Source organism: Dreissena polymorpha, chromosome 9, assembly GCF_020536995.1.
Source record: "Dreissena polymorpha isolate Duluth1 chromosome 9, UMN_Dpol_1.0, whole genome shotgun sequence".
NCBI classification, from domain to species: domain Eukaryota; kingdom Metazoa; phylum Mollusca; class Bivalvia; order Myida; family Dreissenidae; genus Dreissena; species Dreissena polymorpha.
The window spans coordinates 82,966,446-82,987,505 of NC_068363.1; the positions used below are offsets into that span (position 1 = coordinate 82,966,446).

The following is a 21,060-nucleotide window of genomic DNA, read 5'->3' on the forward strand; positions in this document are numbered from 1 at the left end:
CATCATGACCCTTAATAATCCATTTTGTTTCTATTTTCAGCAACTGTACCAGACCTTTACAGATTACGATATAAGATTCTACTTGTATGAATTACTAAAGGTATGCTGTTAGTTATTATAATTATACTTAAGTTTATTATATATAATATAATGGGTTATTATAATTTATAACTTATTATACCCCCACTGACAGAAGGTTTAATCACTTTATCCCATGTCTAAATCTGTCTGTCTGGACTGTAAAGTATATTGCATTAAAGACTTTGGAAATAACTTTGCAAAACAGACTTAACAGTTATAATATATTATAGGGCACAATCTTCAGGCTTGCACAATTTTAACACATGTTAAAATAGGTCTATGAACAATTTATGTCATTGGCAAAATTGTGTGAAATGAATATTCAAAAATGCAAGTAGGATCACATATATGTCCTTCTGAGAGCTCAAAGGTTTCTGCAGGGATTTTGAGCTTTTGTGACCGGTCTTTGTCCGTTGTATGTCCGTCTGTCCGTTAACATTTGCTCGTAAACACTCTAGAGGCCACATTTCTTTTTTTCTTGTCCCATCTTCATGAAACTTGGTCAGAAGCTTTGTCCCAATGAAATCTCGGCCGAGTTCGAAACTGGGTTGTGCCGGGTCAAAAACTAGGTCACTAGGTCAAAAAAAGAAAAACCTTGTAAACACTACAAGTCACATTTCATGCCCAATCTTCATGTTACTTTGTCAAAATGTTTGTCTTAATGATATCTTGGTTGAGTTCAAAAGTGGTTCCGATTCATTGAAAAACATGGCCGCCAGTGGGCAGGGGAGTTTTCCTTATTTGGCTATAGAGAAACCTTGGAAACACTCTAGAAGTCACAATTTTTGCCCAATCATCATAAAAGTTGGTCAAAACATTGGTTCAATTGATGTCTCGGGCAGGTTTGAAAATGGTAGAGATCGGTGAAAAAACATGGCCGCCAGTGGACGGGGCATTTTTCTCTATATGTATATAGTGGCAGTTTTCCCTATTTGGCTATAGAGAAACCTTGTAAACGCTCTAGAAGTCATAATTTTTGCCCAATCTTCATGAAAGTTGGTCAAAACATTGGTTTTATTGATACCCAGATGAGTTTGAAAATGGTCGGGTTTGGTGGAAAAACATGGCCACCAGTGGGCGGGGCATTTTTCTCTATATGTATATATTGAATACATGTGAACATAGTAGAAGTCACATTTTTTGCCCAATTTTCATGAAATTTGCTCAGAACATTTGTTTCCTTGATATGAGAGTTGAGTTCAAAAATGGTTCCGGTCAGTTAAATAACATGGCTCCTGGGAGGGGGGCAGTTTTCTCATTATGCCCCCCCTCCCCCTACGAAGAAGAGGGGGTATATTGTTTTGCTTATGTCGGTTCGTCCGTCCACCAGATGGTTTCTGGATGATAACTCAAGAGCGCTTATGCCAAGGATCATGAAACTTTACAGGTACATTGATCATGACTCACAGATGACCCCTATTGATTTTCAGGTCACTAGGTCAAGGTCACGACCCGATATAGTAAAATGGTTTCCGGATGATAACTCAAGAACGGTTATGCCTAGGATCATGAAACTTCATAGGTACATTGATCATAACGCGTAGATGACCCCTATTGATTTTCAGGTAACTAGGTCAAAGGTCAGGGTCACGACCCGAAATAGTAAAATGGTTTCCGGATGATAACTCAAGAACGCTTTGGCCTAGGATCATGAAACTTCATAGGTACAATGATCATGACCCGCAGATGACACCTATTGATTTTCAGGTCACTAGATCAAAGGTCAAGGTCACGGTGACCTGAAATAGTAAAATGGTTTTTAGATGATAACTCGAGAACGCTTATGCCTAGGTTCATGAAACTTCATAGGTATATTGATCCTGACTCGCAGACGACCCCTACAGATTATCAGGTCACTAGGTCAAAGGTCAAGGTCACAGTGCCAAAAAACGTTTTCACACAATGGCTGTCAAGGTCACGGTGACTCAACTTAGAAAAATGGTTTCCGGATGATAACTCGAGAATGCTTACGCCTAGGATCATGAAACTTCATAGGTACATTGATCATGACTCGCAGATGAAATAATGATGAAACTTGACCAGGATGTTTGTCTGGACAATATCTAGGTCAAGTTTGACATTTGGTAAAGATTGAATGAATCGACTCCTCTCAGGTGAGCGAACTAGGGCCATCTTGGCCCTCTTGTTAAAAGAAATAAAGCATGTTAGCTTTTTAACATAACCATGCATTGAAGGATTTTTAAATATGGCACAACTATTAACTATACCAGTTTTTGAGCTCAAGAAATACATTTTTCTACTTTAGAGATCAGATGTCAAAATGCCTCACAGTTTGTCAAGCGTTTGTCTGTCCTATAGTAAGATAGCATTAATAATGAATTGTTATTACCTGCCTATGAAATTGATATATAGAGAAGTGCTTGTGGTAAGCTGGTTATTTTCCTTGAATAAATATGGCAATATATTCTTTACAGGTCTCTTGCAATTTTGATTTCTATAATTTTCTTAAGAGGAAAAAGTGCCCATGAATATTATAAGATCATATTTTGCATTGTGCTTATTTGGCACAACTTTCAGAATATTGGTTGCACCTTTATTTATGTTTTCAGAAAAAAGCAGGATGATGAAGGTGCTTTCTGGGTTTTAATGGATCCCTGTGAGAAGTTCACATAATTCTTACATTTCAGGCTCTAGACTATTGTCACAGTATGGGTATCATGCATAGGGATGTTAAGCCACACAACGTGATGATAGACCATGAAAACAGAAAGGTACTTTTTATGCCCCCCTTCGAAGAAGAGGGGGTATATTGCTTTGCACATGTCGGTCGGTCTGTCGGTTTGTCGGTCGACGGTCCACCAGGTGGTTTCCGGATGATAACTCAAGAACGCTTAGGCCTAGGATCATGAAACTTCATAGGTACATTGATCATGACTCGCAGATGACCCCTATTGATTTTGAGGTCACTAGGTCAAAGGTCAAGGTCACTGTGACCCAAAATATTAAAATGGTTTCCGGATGATAATTCAAGAACGCTTATGCCTAGGATCATGAAACTTGATGGGTAGATTGATCATGACTCGCAGATGACCCCTATTGATTTTCAGGTCACTAGGTCAAAGGTCAAGGTCATGGTGACCCGAAATAGTAAAATGATTTTCGGATGATAACTCAAGAATGCATATGCCTAGGATCATGAAACTTCATAGGTAGATTCATCGTGACTTGCAGATGACCCCTATTGATTTTCAGGTCACTAGGTCAAAGGTCAAGGTCACAGTGACAAAAGTTGTATTCACACAATGGCTGCCAGTACAACGGACAGCCCATATGGGGGGCATGCATGTTTTACAAACAGCCCTTGTTTATGATCACATTTATTATTACTTTGACAAAACAACACTTACCTGAATACCACAATGGATTCCACCCAAACAATACCCCACGCCCCTACCAGAATCCTTCCCCCCCCCCCCCCCCCCCCAACCAACCTCACCCCCCCCCCCCAATTTTATTTTTTTTAAACATCCCACATGATACTCCCCCCTACCCCCCCCCCCCCAAATTTTTTATTTTTTTAAACATCTAATAAATTACAACACCCCACATTATACCCCCCTCTCACTCCCCCCTCCCACCCCCCCACCCCCCAAATTTTTTTTTAACAACCTTTAAATTACCACACCACCCACATTATACCCTTCTCTCTCCGGTTAAGTTTTGCGTTTAGGTCCACTTTTCTCAGAAAGTATCAATGCTATTGCATTCAAACTTGGTACACTTACTTACTTACTATCATTAGGGGACTGGGCAGGCAAAGTTAGATAACTCTGGCGTGCATTTTGACAGAATTATGTGCCCTTTTTATACTTAGAAAATTAAAAATTTTGGTTAAGTTTTGTGTTTAGATCCATTTTATTCCTTAAGTATCAAAGCTATTGCTTTCATACTTGCAACACTTACTAACTATCATAAGGGGACTGTGCAGGCAAAGTAATGTAACTCTGACTGGCATTTTGACAGAATTATGTGCCCTTTTTATTCTTAGAAAATTGAAAATTTGGTTAAGTTTTGTGTTTAGGTCCACTTTATTGCTACAGTATCAAAGCTATTGCTTTCATACTTGCAACACTTATTAACTATCATAAGGGGACTGTGCAGACAAAGTTATGTAACTCTGACTGGCATTTGGACGGAATTATGGGCCCTTTATACTTAGAAAATTGAAAATTTGGTTAAGTTTTGTGTTTTGGTCCACTTTACCCCTAAAGTATCATAGATATTGCTTTCATACTTGGAACACTCGCAAACTATCATAAGGGTACAGTAAAAGGACAAGTTGCATAACTCTGGTTGTCATTTTTACGGATTTATGGCCCTTTTTTGACTTAGTAACTTTAAATATATGGTTAAATTTTGTGTTTCTATCCACTTTACTTCTAAAGTATCAAGGCTATTGCTTTCAAACTTCAAATACTTTCATGCTATCATGAGGTTACTGTACCTGGCAAGTTGAATTTTACCTTGACCTTTTAATGACCTTGACTCTCAAGGTCAAATTATTAATTTTGCTAAAATTGCCATAACTTCTTTATTTATGATTAGATTTGATTGATACTTTGACAATACTACTCTTACCTGACATATCACAAAAGACTCCACCCAAACCATCCCCCATGCCCTCCCCCCCTCCGAATCCCCCCCCCCCATTTTTTTTTTCTTCTTTTTTTTTTTTAACTCATCTCACAAATGACCACCACACCCTCACACTATACCCCCCCCGACCCCACCCCCCATTTTTTTTTTTGAAACTTAAAAAACACAAATATTTATTTAATTATTTATGTTTGAAATACCGTCCAACCATTGCATCCAAGAATCCCCCCCACCTCACCCCTCCCCCCTCCCCCGAATCCCCCCCCCCCCCCCTAATTTTTTTTTTTTTTTTTTTTTAAGATCATCTCACTAATGACCACCACCACCCTCACACTATACCCCCCTCCTCCCCCCACCCCCCCCCCAATTTTTTTTTGGAAACGGTTAAAAAAACACAAATATTTATTTTTATTATTTTATGTTTGAAATACCGTCCAACCATCGCACCCAAGAATCCCCCGCCCTCCCCCCCCCCCCCCCAACCCCCGATTTTATTTTTGCATTTTTGCATTTTTTTTTCCGCATTTTTGGAAGATAATGTAATAAATGTCCACACCCCCCACACTCTACTACACCCCTCTTCACTCCACCCCTCCCTCCTTTGTGATTGAAAATTAAAGTCCCTTCACCTTTAAAAAGAAATTGATGAGCCGGGTCTGCACCCGCAAGGCGGTGCTCTTGTTTAAAACATCTTATAAATTACCACACCCCACATTATACCCACCCCTCTCACCCCCCTACCCCCTCCCCCCCCCCACCACCTACCCCCCCCCCCCCCCCAAAAAAAAAAATATATAATTTTTAAACATGTAATAAATTACCACACCCCACATTATATCCCCCTCTCACCCCTACCCCCCCATCCCCCCAAAACATTTTTTTAAACATCTTATAAAGTACCACACCCTACATTATACCCCCCTCTCACCCCCCCCCCCCACCCCCCCCCCCCAACTCCCCCCCCCCCCCAAAAAAAAAAATAAATTTAAACGTTAATAAATTACCACACCCCACATTAGACCCCCCTCTCACCCCCCCCCTACCCCTCACCCCCCCTACCCCCCTCATTCCCCCAACCCCCCCCCCCCCCCAATTTTTTTTTTTGTAAACATCTTATAAATTACCACACCCCACATTATACCACCCTCTCACCCCCTACCCCCCCCCCCCCATTCCCCCCCCAATTTTTTTTTTAAACATGTTATAAATAACCATACCCCACATTATACCCCCCTCTCACCCACCCCCCCCCCTCCCCCCCCCTCCCCCCCCCCCCCCGAAAAAAAATAAACATTTTTTTTTAACATATAATAAATTACCACACCCCACATTATATCCCCCTCTCAGCCCCCCTACCCCCCCACCGACCCCCAATTTTTTTTTTTAAACATCTTATAAATAACCACACCCCAAATTATACCCCCTCTCACTCCCCACCCCCCAACCCCCCCCCCCCCCCCCAAAAAAAAAAAATCTAAATCAACATCTAATAAATTACCACACCCCACATTATACCCCCTCTCAACTCAACTCATCAACCAACTGACTAATTGGCTTGATACTTGGCATGTGCATTTGACTTGTACAGTAGATGACCCCAATTGAAATAGGGGTCACCAGTTCAAAGGTTAAGGTCACTGTGATATTAAGTGTTTAATTGGTTTCTGTTCGATATATCATTAAAGGATTGAGTGATGGGCTTCAAACTTTGCAGATGCATCAACCAGAAACACTAGATAAACCCTATTGAAATTTAGGTCAATTATCAAAGTCACTGTGACATTGAATGTGAAAATCATGTCCAATTGATAACTTTGAGTGTATTGACTGATTGGCCTGATTTTAATGTCCCTCCAGGTCATCCTTCAAGGTCAAATATATGGGTCAAAATTGCTCATGTAATGTCACTTCTGCAATATTGAAGCTAGCAATTTTATATTTGAAATGCATGTGTATCTCATGGAGCTGCACATTTTGAGTGGTGAAGGGTCATGGTCAAGGTCATCCTTCAAGGTCAAACATCATATAGGGGGACATTGTGTTTCACAAATGCATCTTGTTCGCAGATACATTTGCCTCGTACAATTTCCATGTGTCACGGCCCTTTTTTTTTGGGGGGGGGGGGATCTTTTTGCGACCGTGGAGCTCTTGTTTAAAAGAATGAAATTAATAATTGAAAAGTTGAGAATCTGCTCCTATGGCGTTGTCATGTTTTTTGTTGTCTTCTTAGTTGAGGTTGATAGACTGGGGTCTGGCTGAGTTCTACCATCCAGCCATGGAGTACAATGTCCGTGTTGCCTCCAGATACTTCAAAGGTCCAGAGCTGCTTCTAGATTATCAGGTGATTGACCAATAGAATATGAATCATGAAATATGCACAATATACAAGTATGGATGTTTATTTTATAATTAATTATTTTAACTAAGCCTAATTGTGGAAAGCTTTTTATAGCAGTCACAATGATCTTGTCTATGTTTATGCGTGCCGTTAGCAATACAAGCTTGTCTTGACTTCAACTTTGTCATTCATCGCACAAATTGTAATAAATGTTCACTTTAAAAAGACGGTGTGTCCTGTGCAACACCCTTCTTTCTACCTCCAGAGTCAAGATTACACTTACAAATCAAATAAGAAACAGCTTGTCTTGACTGTAACTGATAAGAATCATTGGGGAATTCTTTGATTTTGATGCTGCTAGGGTCATTTTTCAAATTAATTTAAATTTTGGGTGAAATTTCGCGGGCGGGGAAGGGAAGGGCTCTCTCTGGCCATCAGGAGAATCTACACACATCCCTCTTGAGGAGGAATTTTGGCGCCTTTTCCTTTGATGGGGGATTTTTCGGAGATGCCCTTGTAACTTATTGAACAAAGTAATAACATCAAAAACACAAAACATTGACATAACTTTTTGTGAATGTTCGCATTTCAGTTGTAAAACACTTAAAGTTGCAGACATACTCGACAATGTTACCGAACGCCATATGCGTTTATACACGATAACCTCCCCTGAAAATAAAGCGCTAGCAACTTAAAATTTCACTGAAAATGTTAGGCTTTAAAAAAACTTTAGGGTCGGCGGGGTTATGCTAGGTAGGTTTGGGTTGCCCGATACACAGAATTTATTTTGTTTGGCCTCATCTTGAATGCTTTGAGCTTTTTTAGCTCACCTGAGCACAACGTGCTCATGGTGAGCTTTTGTGATTGCTTTTTGTGCGTCGTGAGCCGTCAACATTTGCCTTGTTAACTCTCTAAAGGTCACATTTATTGTCCAATCTTCATGAAATTTGGTCAGAAGATTGGTCTCAATGATATCTTGGATGAGTTGGAAAATGGTTACGTTTGCTTGGAAAACATGGCTGCTAAGGGGCGGGGCATTTTTCCTTATATGGCTAAAGTAAAATTTTGTTAACACTCTAGAGGCCACATTTAATGCCTGATCATCATGAAACTTGGTTAGAAGATTCATCCCGATAATATCTTGGACGAGTTAAAAAATGATGCCGGTTGGTTGAAAAACATGGCTGCCAGAGAGTGGGTCATTTTTCCTTATATGGCTATAGTAAAACCTTGTTAACATTCTAGAGGCCACATTTATTTTCCAATCTTCATGAAACTTTGTCAGAAGATTTATCCCATTAATATCTTGTTATCTTAGGTGAGCGACTTTGTGCCTTTCAGGCCCTCTTATTCCTTATATGGCTGTATATGGCCATAGTAAAACCTGTTTAACACTCTAGAGGCCACATTTTTGTGTGATCTTCATGAAATTATGTCAGAAGGTTTGTCCCAATTATATCTTTTAGGTGTTTAAAAATGGTTCCGGGTGGTTGAAAAACAATGCCGCCAAGTGGCGGGGGAATTTTCCGTATATGGCTTTAGTGAAACCTTGTTTGCACTCTTAAAATTTGCATTTATAGTTCGTTCTTCATAATACTCTGTCAGAACATTTGTTCTAATGATATCTTTGGCTGCACGGAACAGGTAACTTCTTTAGTATCTCAGGTGAGCAACTTTTGGCCTTTCAAACCCTCTTGTTTAATTTTGAAAGAAATGTAGAAGTTTACATAAATAATAAAAATAAATTACAAAAAGTAAAAATAAGCATGGTAAAATTATTGCACCATGTGTCTTGGCTATCATCACTTGGTTGGTTATTACGGCAGGGATTTGATCCAGCCATGCCGTAGTGCGTTCAGTTACAGCGAACGTTTGTTATAGTTCTCAACGTTTGTTATTGAACGCTTGGTTCGCCGCCAACGTTCTCTACGTTCACGAACTGAAGCGAACCCTCTCGGGAGGTAGTTCGCTAGTGAAACCAAAATCTAGTACGTTCAGTTACAGCAAACATTCACTAAAGTTCGCGAACGTTCGCTATTGAATGCTCAGTTAGCCGCGAACCGAAGCAAACCCTCTAGAGACGTAGTTTGCTAGCAAAACCAATCGTTCAATAAGACCGAATCGGAAACGAACGATCATTGGCAAATGTTTGCTGTAACTGAATGCTCTACTGGTTCCAGTCAAATCTCTGTGCAAAGGTTGCTAACACATCACACAGCTTGTACTCTTATGTGTTATCTTGGTGTAAACAGGCTGTGAACAGAGTTTCAATTCAAGCTAAAACAATGCTTAGTATTCAAAATAAAGGTTTAATGTGTAACTATTTCTTGATAGAACACTCCCAAATTTGTCTATTTTGTTGATAAAAAATGTGCATATTTTTCACTTTAACAATTTTTAAAAATCGCTATTTGACCAGACTGCTTTTACCTAAATTGCTTGAAAAGCCCCTGGAACACTCCAGAGTCCACATTTATTGCCCAATCTTCATGGAACATTGTAAAAACATTTGTACCAAAGATATATTGGCTGAGTTTAAATATTAGTCTTGTTTGGTTAAAAACTTTGTCACTTGTTCGAATGAAAGAAAAATCTTGATAACATTCTAGGCACCACATTTTTTCTGAAATTTGAATGAAACTTGATCAAAATATTTGTCTATATGATATCTCTTCTGTGATTGAAACTGGGTCAGACTAAAGATAAGACTTGTGAACACTATAGAGGCCACATTTATTTCCCAATTTATATGCAACTCTGAACAATAGCACTGATGATATCTCAGCCAAGTTTGAACAATAGCACTGATGGTATCTCAGCCAAGTTTGAAACAGGGTCTTGTAGGGTCAAAAATTAGGTTATACAGTTAGATAAAAAAAGCTTGTGAACACAGTCTGCCAAGTTAGATATGGCCATTCAAAATTTGGCTGCCATAAGACTAGCCAGTTTTCATGATATGGCTAAAGTCTCTGTTTACGAAGACTTTACGAGGAGACGCATGATTTGCTTCAGGAAGCGTGGGAAGCACGACATAGTTTTCCATCTCTGCCTGAATCGTGTGTTCACTCGTAAATTTTCCGATATAGCCAAACAAAAACATAAAAACAAGCATTTTGTATCTTGTTAAATCTATGTTACTATACCACATTTTTTGGCTATTGCTGTAAGAAACACTGATTTTTTATGTTATATTTATTTTACAAAATGTTCGTTTATTTTAAGATATTTATTTTACAAAATGTTCGTTTATTTTAAGGGTTTATTGGGATTTAAAAGAGACATGGTTTTGATGCAGAATAACATCTGATTTTGTCAGAATCAGTTCTATGGTTTGTCTTGTTCATTTCAGATGTATGACTATTCACTAGACATGTGGAGTTTAGGTTGCATGTTTGCCAGCATGATCTTCAGAAAGGAGCCATTCTTTCACGGGCATGACAACTATGATCAAGTAAGTGATGATCATTTGCATTTTACATGTTTCGTGCACAGTGGGCTATTGGTAAAGGCCATGTTTGGAGAGTGGGTCATTGTCATCTATATGCAGACATTCTTAGAAATTCTTAAAAATTGAGAATAAAAAAGTGTTAAATCTTATTTCAACTTGTGTACAACTCATCGAGCTGTATAGGACATTGACTTAATGCTGAGAATTTGTGTAAAAACATATTTGTGTTGAAACCTACCATTGAGAATTTTAATCAGTAATTTGGGAAAAACATATTCTTTTTAGCTCATCTATTTTTTGGAAAAAAAAAATGAGCTATTGTCATCACCTTGGCGTCGGCGTCCGTTTAAGTTTTGCGTTTAGGTCCACTTTTCTCATAAAGTATCAATGCATTTGCATTCAAACTTGGTACACTTACTTACTATCAGGAGGGGACTGGGCAGGCAAAGTTAGATAACTCTGGCATGCATTTTGACAGATTTATTTGCCCTTTTTATACTAAGAAAATTGAAAATTTTGGTTTAGTTTTGTGTTTAGGTCCATTTTATTCCTTAAGTATCAAAGCTATTGCTTTCATACTTGCAACACTTACTGACTACCATAAGGGGACTGTGCAGGCAAAGTTATGTAACTCTGACTGGCATTTTGACAGAATTATGTGCCCTTTTTATACTTAGAAAATTGAAAATTTGGGTTAAGTTATGTGTTTAGGTCCATTTTATTCCTACAGTATCAAAGCTATTGCTTTCATACTTGCAACACTTACTAACTATCATATGGGGACTGTGCAGGCAAAGTAATGTAACTCTGACTGGCATTTTGACAGAATTATGTGCCCTTTTTATACTAAGAAAATGGAAAATTTGGTTAAGTTTTGTGTTTAGGTCCACTTTTTTCCTAAAGTATCAAAGCTATTGCTTTCATACTTGCAACACTTACTAACTATCATAAGGGGACTGTGCAGGCAAAGTTATGTAACTCTGACTGTCATTTTGACGGAATTATGGGCCCTTTATACTTAGAAAATTGAAAATTTGGTTAAGTTTTGTGTTTGGTCCACTTTAGCCCTAAAGTATCATAGATATTGCTTTCATACTAGGAACACTCACAAACTATCATAAGGGGACAGCAAAGGAAAGTTGCATAACTCTGGTTGTCATTTTTACGGAATTATGGCCCTTGTTTGACTTAGTAACTTTGAATATATGGTTAAATTTTGTGTTTAGATCCACTTTACTTCTAAAGTATCAAGGCTATTGCTTTCAAACTTCAAATACTTTCATGCTATCATGAGGGTACTGTACCTGGCAAGTTGAATTTTACTTTGACCTTTGAATGACCTCGAGTCTCAAGGTCAAATTATTAAATTTTGCTAAAATTGCCATAACTTCTTTATTTATGATAAGTTTTGATTGATACTTTGACAAAACAACTCTTACCTGACATGCCACAAGAGACTCCACCCAAACCATCCCCAAAGCCCCCCCCCCCCCTCCCAATTGTTTTTTTTTTCTCTTTAAGATCATGTAATAAATGACCACCACACCCTAACACTATACCCCCCTCCCCCCCCCAACCCAAGCCTCCGCCCCCCCCCCCCCCCCCCCCCAATTTTTTTTTAAACATGTGTAGTAAGGTCAATTTCTTATCTCCCTTTTTACATACATTTACTTCTTTGTGGGAATTTCGTCCTCTCGCCAGTGTTCGTTCACCCATGAAAGCTCGTGCAATTGTGGTCATGTCCAATCGTTATTTAGAATTGATCTGATGCAAGATTTTCATTGGTCATTCAAGCGTACCTGTTGATTCCATTATGAAATTACTGACCATGCTTGCATTTGCCAAGACCGTCTAGTGGACGCAAGTCCATAGTCGTTGTTTTATTTCAACCTGGTGATTTAAACAGTTTCATTTATTGAACATTGTGTATTATTGCATTATGAAATGTGTGTGAATTAGTTTAATTAATGTGAAGTTTATTATCCCCCGCCAGAGGCGGAGGGATATTGTTTTGGCGCTGTCCGTCCGGCCGGCCGGCACTTTTGTGTCCGGAGCTATATCTTGGAAGTGCTTTGGCGGATTTCATTGAAACTTCGTATGAGTATAAATATGCATAAGAGGATGATGCACGCCAAATGGCATTGTACACCATCTGTTAAAAACAGAGTTATGGCCTTTTGTATCTTGAAAAAATGCTTTTTACTATAGGCACTTTTGTGTCCGGAGCCATATCTTGGAAGTGCTTTGGCGGATTTCATTGAAACTTGGTATGAGTATATATATGCATAAGAGGATGATGCACGCCAAATGGCATTGTACACCATCTGTTAAAAACAGAGTTATGGCCCTTTGTATCTTGAAAAAATGCTTTTTACTATAGGCACTTTTGTGTCCGGAGCCATATCTTTGAAGTGCTTTAGCGTATTTCATTGAAACTTGGTATGAGTATATATATGCATAAGAGGATGATGCACGCCAAATGGCATTGTATACCATCTGTTTAAAACAGAGTTATGGCCCTTTTTATCTTGAAAAAATGCTTTTTACTATAGGCACTTTTGTGTCCGGAGCCATATCTTGAAAGTGCTTTGGTGGATTTCATTGAAACTTGGTATGAGTATATATATAGATAAGAAAATGATGCACGCCAAATGACATTGTACACCATCTGTTAATTACAGAGTTATGGCCCTTTGTATCTTGAAAAAATGCTTTTTATGTTTCCCACTATAGTAGTGGGGGACATATTGTTTTTGCCCTGTCTGTTGGTCTGTTGGTCCGTTGGTCTGTTGGTCTGTCTGTTTGCGCCAACTTTAACATTTTGCAATTACTTTTGCTATATTGAAGATAGCAACTTCATATTTGGCATGCATGTGTATCTCATGAAGCTGCACATTTTGAGTGGTGAAAGGTCAAGGTCATCCTTCAAGGTCAGAGGTCAAATATATGTGGCCAAAATCGCTCATTTTATGAATACTTTTGCAATATTGAAGATAGCAACTTGATATTTGGCATGCATGTGTATCTCATGGAGCTGCACATTTTGAGTGGTGAAAGGTCAAGGTCATCCTTCAAGGTCAGAGGTCAGATATATGTGGCCCAAAACGCTTATTTTATAAATACTTTTGCAATATTGAAGATTGCAACTTGATATTTGGCATGCATGTGCATCTCATGGAGCTGCACATTTTGAGTGGTGAAAGGTCAAGGTCATCCTTCAAGGTCAGAGGTCAAATATATGTGGCCCAAATCGCTTATTTTATGAATACTTTTGCAATATTGAAGATAGCAACTTGATATTTGGCATGCATGTGTATCTCATGGAGCTGCACATTTTGAGTGGTGAAAGGTCAAGGTCATCCTTCACAAGGTCAAGGTCATCCTACAAGGTCAAACATCATATAGGGGGACATTGTGTTTCACTAACACATCTTGTTTCAGTGTCAAATATAACCCTTTTGTGTCAAGAAGCATATGGGCGGAGGATATCAATTCAAAGAATTTGCTTGTTTAATTCCGATTTGGTAGTATCGTTTGTTTTGTTCTGTTTGTAAAATATTGTCATTGTTTTGTGTAGGTCTTTTCCGTCATGGCTATATTGGTCAGCGTCAATAAATACAATTAAACCTCCACGGCTTTGATTGAATGATGTGCCCGCACTCCCACTCCCACTACACATGGTTAAAAAACACAAATATTTTTATGCCCCCCTTCGAAGAAGAGGGGGTATATTGCTTTGCACATGGCGGTCTGTCGGTCGGTCAGTCCACCAGGTGGTTTCTGGATGATAACTCAAGAACGCTTAGGCCTAGGATCATGAAACTTGATTGGTAGATTGATCATGACTCGCAGATGACCCCTATCGATTTTGAGTTCTTTAGGTCAAAGGTCAAGTTCACGGTGACCCGAAATAGTAAACTGGTTTCCGGATGATAATTCAAGAACGCTTATGCCTAGGATCATGAAACTTGATAGGTAGATTGATCATGACTGGCAGATGACCCCTTTTGATTTTCAGGTCACTAGGTCAAAGGTCAAGGTCACGGTGACCCGAAATAGTAAAATGGTTTCCGGATGATAACTCAAGAACGCTTATGGCTATGATCATGAAACTTCATAGGTACATTGATCAAGACTGGCAGATGACCCCTATTGATTTTCAGGTCACTAGATCAAAGGTCAAGGTCACAGTGACAAAAAACATATTCACACAATGACTGTCACTACAACAGAGAGCCCATATGGGGGGCATGCATGTTTTACAAACAGCCCTTGTTTTGTATTATTTTATTTTTGAAATACAGTCCAACCAGCGCACCCAAGAATCCCCCACCCCCTAAAAAAAAAATTGCATTTTTTTTGCATTTTTAGAAGAAAATGCGATAAATGACCACACCCCCACACTATACAACTGGGCCCCCCTCCACTCCACCCCTCCTTCCTTTGTGATTGAAATTGACATAGGTCCCTTCACTTTAAAAAGAAAAATAGATGAGCGGTCTGCACCCACAAGGCGGTGCTCTTGTTTAAATTTGGAATGGGGTTTCATTTCAGCACCAAATTTGACTATGAAAACACACACATTAAGACTGTATTTTATGCCAATACAAAAGCGTTAAGCTTGCACTTGCCCGTCCTTTATCTGTATATTTATTTATATGTATGTCCCAAAGGTAATGTTTTGAACTCCTCTTTATCTACTGGGTTGATCTCGCTCAAACTTTTATGGTTAAATACCTTAATGTGTAATGTGTTGATGATGATAAAGAAAAGAATATTTGCTGCGATAAGTTTGTAAGATTTAAGTGCCTTTGTCTGTTTTTTCCACTTTAATATATATTCCATGAAGTTTGTGTTTTGAACTCATCTTTTGATAGAACGTGGAAGTCACTCAAACTTTAAACAGTTTTATGACCTTAATGTGAAGATAATTGAAAAGTAAGGAATTTTTTCTGAGACAAGTTTTGGCAGAATCATGGTTCTTTTTCTGTTTTTGCCAGTATAGAATATAAACCAGTGTTTTATTTTGTTCAAAATCAAAAAGAAAAACAAGTGTTCATTTTTTTCCAAATGGGATCTACAAATTCCCAATTGAAGGTTTCCAACAACAAAAAAGATCAACATTTAGTTAATCTCCCATGACGCTCTACAAGTTACACTTTATTAAATGTTATATTAAAACACTTTAATTCTCATTTTTGAAGCATTTGTTTGCAAAACAAACAACGACACTAATTTTGGTCAAAACGTCAACACTTTCTCCTGATATTTAGTAAATGACTTGTACATGGTGCATGAAATCCAAATTGACATTCAGTTGTGGATTTGAAATATGAACAGTACTGATGGGCACACATCAGGTCAGGTGATTTACGCATGTTCAGTGGCAATACCAACATCTTCAATCAACATCTATGTCATCAAATCTTTAAAAAATAATATACACCGAAGCTCATTTGATACTTTATAAAAATGTAGTACGTTTGTGTTTATTACATTCTTTAGCACTTTTTATACCCCCACAAACGAAGTTTAAGGGGGTTTATAGGAGAGAGCTTGTCTGTCGGTTGGTCCGTATAAAGTGTCCCCTCTCTAATTATTCCCCGCCATAGGCGGAGGGATATTGTTTTGGCGTTGTCCGGCCGGCCGGCACACACTTTTGTGGCCGGAGCAATATCTAGGAAGTGCTTTGGCGGATTTCATTGAATATTGGTATGAGTGTATATATGGATAAGAGGATTTTGCGCGCCAAATGGCATTGTACACCATCGGTTAATAACAGAGTTATGGCCCTTTGTATCTTGAAGAAATGCTCACTTTTGTGTCCGGAGCCATATCTTGGAAGTGCTTTGGCGAATTTCATTGAAAAATTGGTATGAGTATACATATGGATAAGAGGATGATGCATGCCAGATGGCATTGTACACCATCTGTTAATGACAGAGTTATGGCTCTTTATATCTTGAAAAAATACTTTTTAATATAAGCTTAGAGCTTTATCTTCATTAACACATGAGCCAGAGCCATGAAACTTGCCATAGTTGTTCTCAATCATTTGGGGTTGCTTCACATTTAACATCCATAATCCTAGTGGCTAAGGTCAAGGTCACACATTGAGGTTAAAGGTCACAAATTTGATGAATTATTCATTATTTAGTCATTTCTGTACTTTGCATCAAGGGATTCTGTTATAACTGTCCACAATTGTTCTCAGTTACAGGGTTTTACGGGACGCGATATTCTGCGTCAAATACGCATAAAATGCCAGTCAGGACCCGTCATATTTGTTAATTTGCGTCCCATGGGACGCACAATCATTTTAATGTATTGGTTCTCGTAATGTCAACAAGAAACTCTGAAAGACAACTGCAATACGTAATTTTCTAGAAGAATGTATGAGTTGTCTCGGTTGTTGATGTTGGACCAATCGTGTAATCGCGCACCTGCTGTTGCTAGGTGCAAAGTCCCGAATTGAGATTACATTGTGTAAATGTGAGCTATTTATGTCACTTACTGAGGTTACGATAGCTTATTATCTGGCAAGCAAGATTAAACTATAAAAATAAATACAATCTTTAATTTTATAGGTGTGTGTTAAATCTTGGCTATTGTTTACATAAATAATCGATAACTATACTTTTAACTAATTGACTTTGACACAGCCAGCATATTTAGCATACATTCGCTGCTTGTAACTCAAATGGCATGCATTTAAATATTCCCTTATTTTGTCTGCAAAATGTCAAAACAAGGTGACCTACGAGCATTCTTTCAAACGAGTTCTAAAGATGCAGTATCAGCCAAACAAGTGCAAGGTTCCTGTGGGACTGAAACAATGCCCCCTGCCACTAAAAAGGCTCGACATTTTGCCGGAATCAATGGCTTTTCAGAAATGATTTGATGTACTGTGAAACATGCATGTCTGCGAAGGTAACATCAAACCCATTTACAGATGGTTTTTTTTTCCAATTTCCCATTCTTGCCATGAATAAAGGACCATGCACGTGTGAATGACAGGAGTGCTATACAACTAATATATCACTAAGTTATGTTGGGACCCCCATTTTTATTGACAGGACCCCTGAAAATTATTAACTTTAGTCCTAGGGACCCCTAAAATTTGACATGAATGTAAAACCCTGCAGTTATCTAGCTGAGTATCAAATATACGATCCAGGTTGCTAGGGTCATGGTCAAAGTCACACTCAAAAGTCGAAATCACACATTTTGATTAAATATGCCTTGTATGGTAAAGATTCTACCATACTAAAATGGATTCTCAAAATGTCCTGATGTAATTGTTTTCAATTATCAGGCACAACCCTTCACTTATTCCTTTTCTTTAAGTTCTACACCCATCCATAAACAAAATTTATTCGGCGGGGGATATCAATTCAACGAATTTGCTTGTTCAAGTAGTTTTCAACTGATCTTCACCAAACTTGGTCAGATGTTGTATCTAGATGATGTCTAGGTCAAGTTCCAATATGGGTCATGCCGGGTCATAAACTAGGTCACAGGGTCACTTAGTATGTTTTAAACATTGAGCATGGTGTCCGGTCTCTAATTTAAGAAGTTTTCATCCAATCTTCACCACACTTGGTCAGAGGTTGTATCTAGATAATGTGTAGGTCAAGTTCAAACATGGGCCATGCCGGGTCAAAAGCTAGGTCATGGGATCACTTATTGAGTTTTAAACATTGAGCATGGTGTCCGCTGTTTTTTGTGAAGACAACATGCAAAATATTCTGTGTCAATGCGGCATGTGGGGGTATTCGTCACATCTGTGACAAAGCTCTAGTTTTGTCAAAATTTGCCAGAATTTGCTTTTAGAAATAAGTATACTGGGTTATGTGGTAATGAATAGAGACAATAGATAGAGTAGGGCTTATACAGATGTATTGGGGAATGGATTGATTCAGAATTATACATGTCAATGCTTGAATGGGTTAAAATATGGGGGTTATATACAGTACAGTCCACTCGTTTTTATCCAAAAAATCGCGCTCCCTCAGCGGGGCATTTGTCTGCTAGAGAGTGATTCCTTGGCGGGAAGGCAAGGTGTACTCGCTAAAACGTTTGGTGTTCCGCTGAGTTAGCTAATACCCGCAGCGTTTATTACTTAAGCCTAGTCAGTAAATGCAGACAATTTCCGTGCTTATCAGGACACGGCTGCGCGACACCGCAGTAGCAGTGTGCTACTGTGCATGCCAAAAAATAAAAACATGGTAATTAAAAATTGTTTAAATACTGTGGCTTATAAAAATAAAGATAATTGTATAAAAAAATAATGTTTTTATTCACAGGTACGTCAACAATGTGAATGAATATAAGACACGTAAAGCGTTTTGACAAATTAATATTTAATTCATAACATATATAACACAAGAATAAATATTCCGTTAAATTTTCAAATGAGAATAATAGTTTGTAATCCGAAACACGCTTCCGATTTTCACAGTTAACAGGACGTTAACAAATGCTTCCAATATGCAGTCATCATGTACATTTCCCGCCAAAAGCGCGCACACAAATTATGCTGCAATGTACAAGTTCAAGGTTAATACGTGGAAAGCGTGCGTGTATTGATTTTTATGCTCCTCATATATATATATATATATATATATATATATATATATATATATATATGGGGAGCATATAGTTGCAGTTTGTCCTTCCGTACTTCCGCACTTCGTACGGGCACACTTTTGTTACAGTTTCTCATGGCACCTTCAATACTTTACCGATCTCTTTCATATTTGGCATGTAGATACCTTGCATGGACCTCTACCTTTTGATGACGTTTAAGGTCACTGGAGTCAAGGTCACCAAGGCTAATAATAGACTTTTGTTACATTTTCTCATAGCAACTTCAATTCTTTACCGATCTCTTTCATATTTGGCATGTAGATACCTTGCATGGACCTCTACCTTTTGATGACGTTTTAGGTCACTGGGGTCAAGGTCACCAAGGCTAATAATAGACTTTTGTTACAGTTTCTCATAGCACCTTCAATACTTTACCGATCTCTTTCATATTTGGCATGTAGGTACCTTGCATGGACCTCTACCTTTTGATAACGTTTGAGGTCACTGGGGTCCAGGTCACCAAGGCTAATAATAGATTTGTCTGTCACACTTTTGTTACAGTTTCTCATAGCACCTTCAATACTTTACCGATCTCTTTCATATTTGGCATGTAGATACCTTGCATGGACCTCTACCTTTTGATGACGTTTGAGGTCACTGGGGTCAAGGTCACCAAGGCTAATAATAGATTTGTCTGTCACACTTTTGTTACAGTTTCTCATAGCACCTTCAATACTTTACCGATCTCTTTCATATTTGGCATGTAGATACCTTGCATGGACCTCTACCTTTTGATGAGATTTGTAGTCACTGGGGTCAAGGTCACCAAGGCTAATAATAGATTTTCTCAAGGTCACACTTTTGTTACAGTTTCTCATAGGGCCTTCAATACTTTACCGATCTTTTTCATATTTGGCATGTAGGTACCTTGCATAAACCTCTACCTTTTGATGAGGTTTGTAGTCACTGGGGTCAAGGTCACCAAGGCTAATAATAGATTTTCTCAAGGTCACACTTTTGTTACAGTTTCTCATAGGGCCTTCAAAATTTGACCGATCTCTTATATATTTGGCATGTAGGTACCTTGCATGGACCTCTACCTTTTGATGAGGTTTGAGGTCACTGGGGTCAAGGTCAAGGTTACTGAGGCTTATATTAGATTTTCTCAAGGTCTCACTTTTTCCACACAATTAACCCATATATCGACAAAGCATCATTGGGGAGCATCCATCAGTTTTACGGATATCCTTGTTTCATACAAACTTTGTAGCGCAGAGAACACTGAATTATGTTTATTTTCGGTAAAATGTTTCTTTGGTATTTTTTAACACAATTATATCGCGAATAATTTGATATTTCTTCCAAATTAATTTCAATTCAAACACACCGTATCGTTACGGTATTTTAGTAGAGTAATTATTGAAATAGTTATTGTTCTGTATACTGATTAAAGAGAACATCTGGACGAAACTGGATTAAGTGTTTGGCGTTATCAAAACACGCAAAGCTTGTCTACTGACCTATTGTGTAGACTGCTGTCTGTGGTGTTTTGGCAAAAGGGATTAACAGGTGTGAATGCCACTCTGTCGATTTCAGCGCCCTCACACTACTTTGGGGGAAGGGGTCCGCAGCCCTTAGGAGGGGGAATTTTTGGTACATGGGGGAATAAAACAAAAACAAAACAACAACTTTGTTTAACTGTTATAAACATATATTTCTATATATGTGACTGTCTATAGGACAGAAAGGTGGACTTCTACTAAATCTACATGCATATAAAAGTAATCTAATTTAAATGTGGATCAGTAGGTAGGCTTTTTTTTCTTACCACTACACTTGATTGAATATTTAACTCAATTAGAATGTCATTATTTTCAGGTATCAGCAGTGTGAAATGCATGACGGCATAGTACTACCTTTCAGATATAGTTCTTAACAAGAAGATGTTTGATCCAGATTGTCTTTATCTGTAAATTACTGTACAAAT

General features: G+C 38.4%; 1 protein-coding gene across 3 annotated transcripts in view; it reads left to right on the forward strand.

The window, feature by feature from the left end:
* Positions 1-21,060, forward strand: part of LOC127843995 (casein kinase II subunit alpha) — a 163,667-nt gene that overhangs the window by 87,885 nt on the left and 54,722 nt on the right. For all 3 annotated transcript variants that reach the window (XM_052373955.1, XM_052373957.1, XM_052373956.1), the window contains 4 exons: positions 41-100; positions 2,730-2,813; positions 6,929-7,039; positions 10,386-10,487. In XM_052373955.1, coding sequence (XP_052229915.1) covers positions 41-100; positions 2,730-2,813; positions 6,929-7,039; positions 10,386-10,487 — 357 coding nt within the window. The remainder of the gene's footprint in view (positions 1-40; positions 101-2,729; positions 2,814-6,928; positions 7,040-10,385; positions 10,488-21,060) is intronic.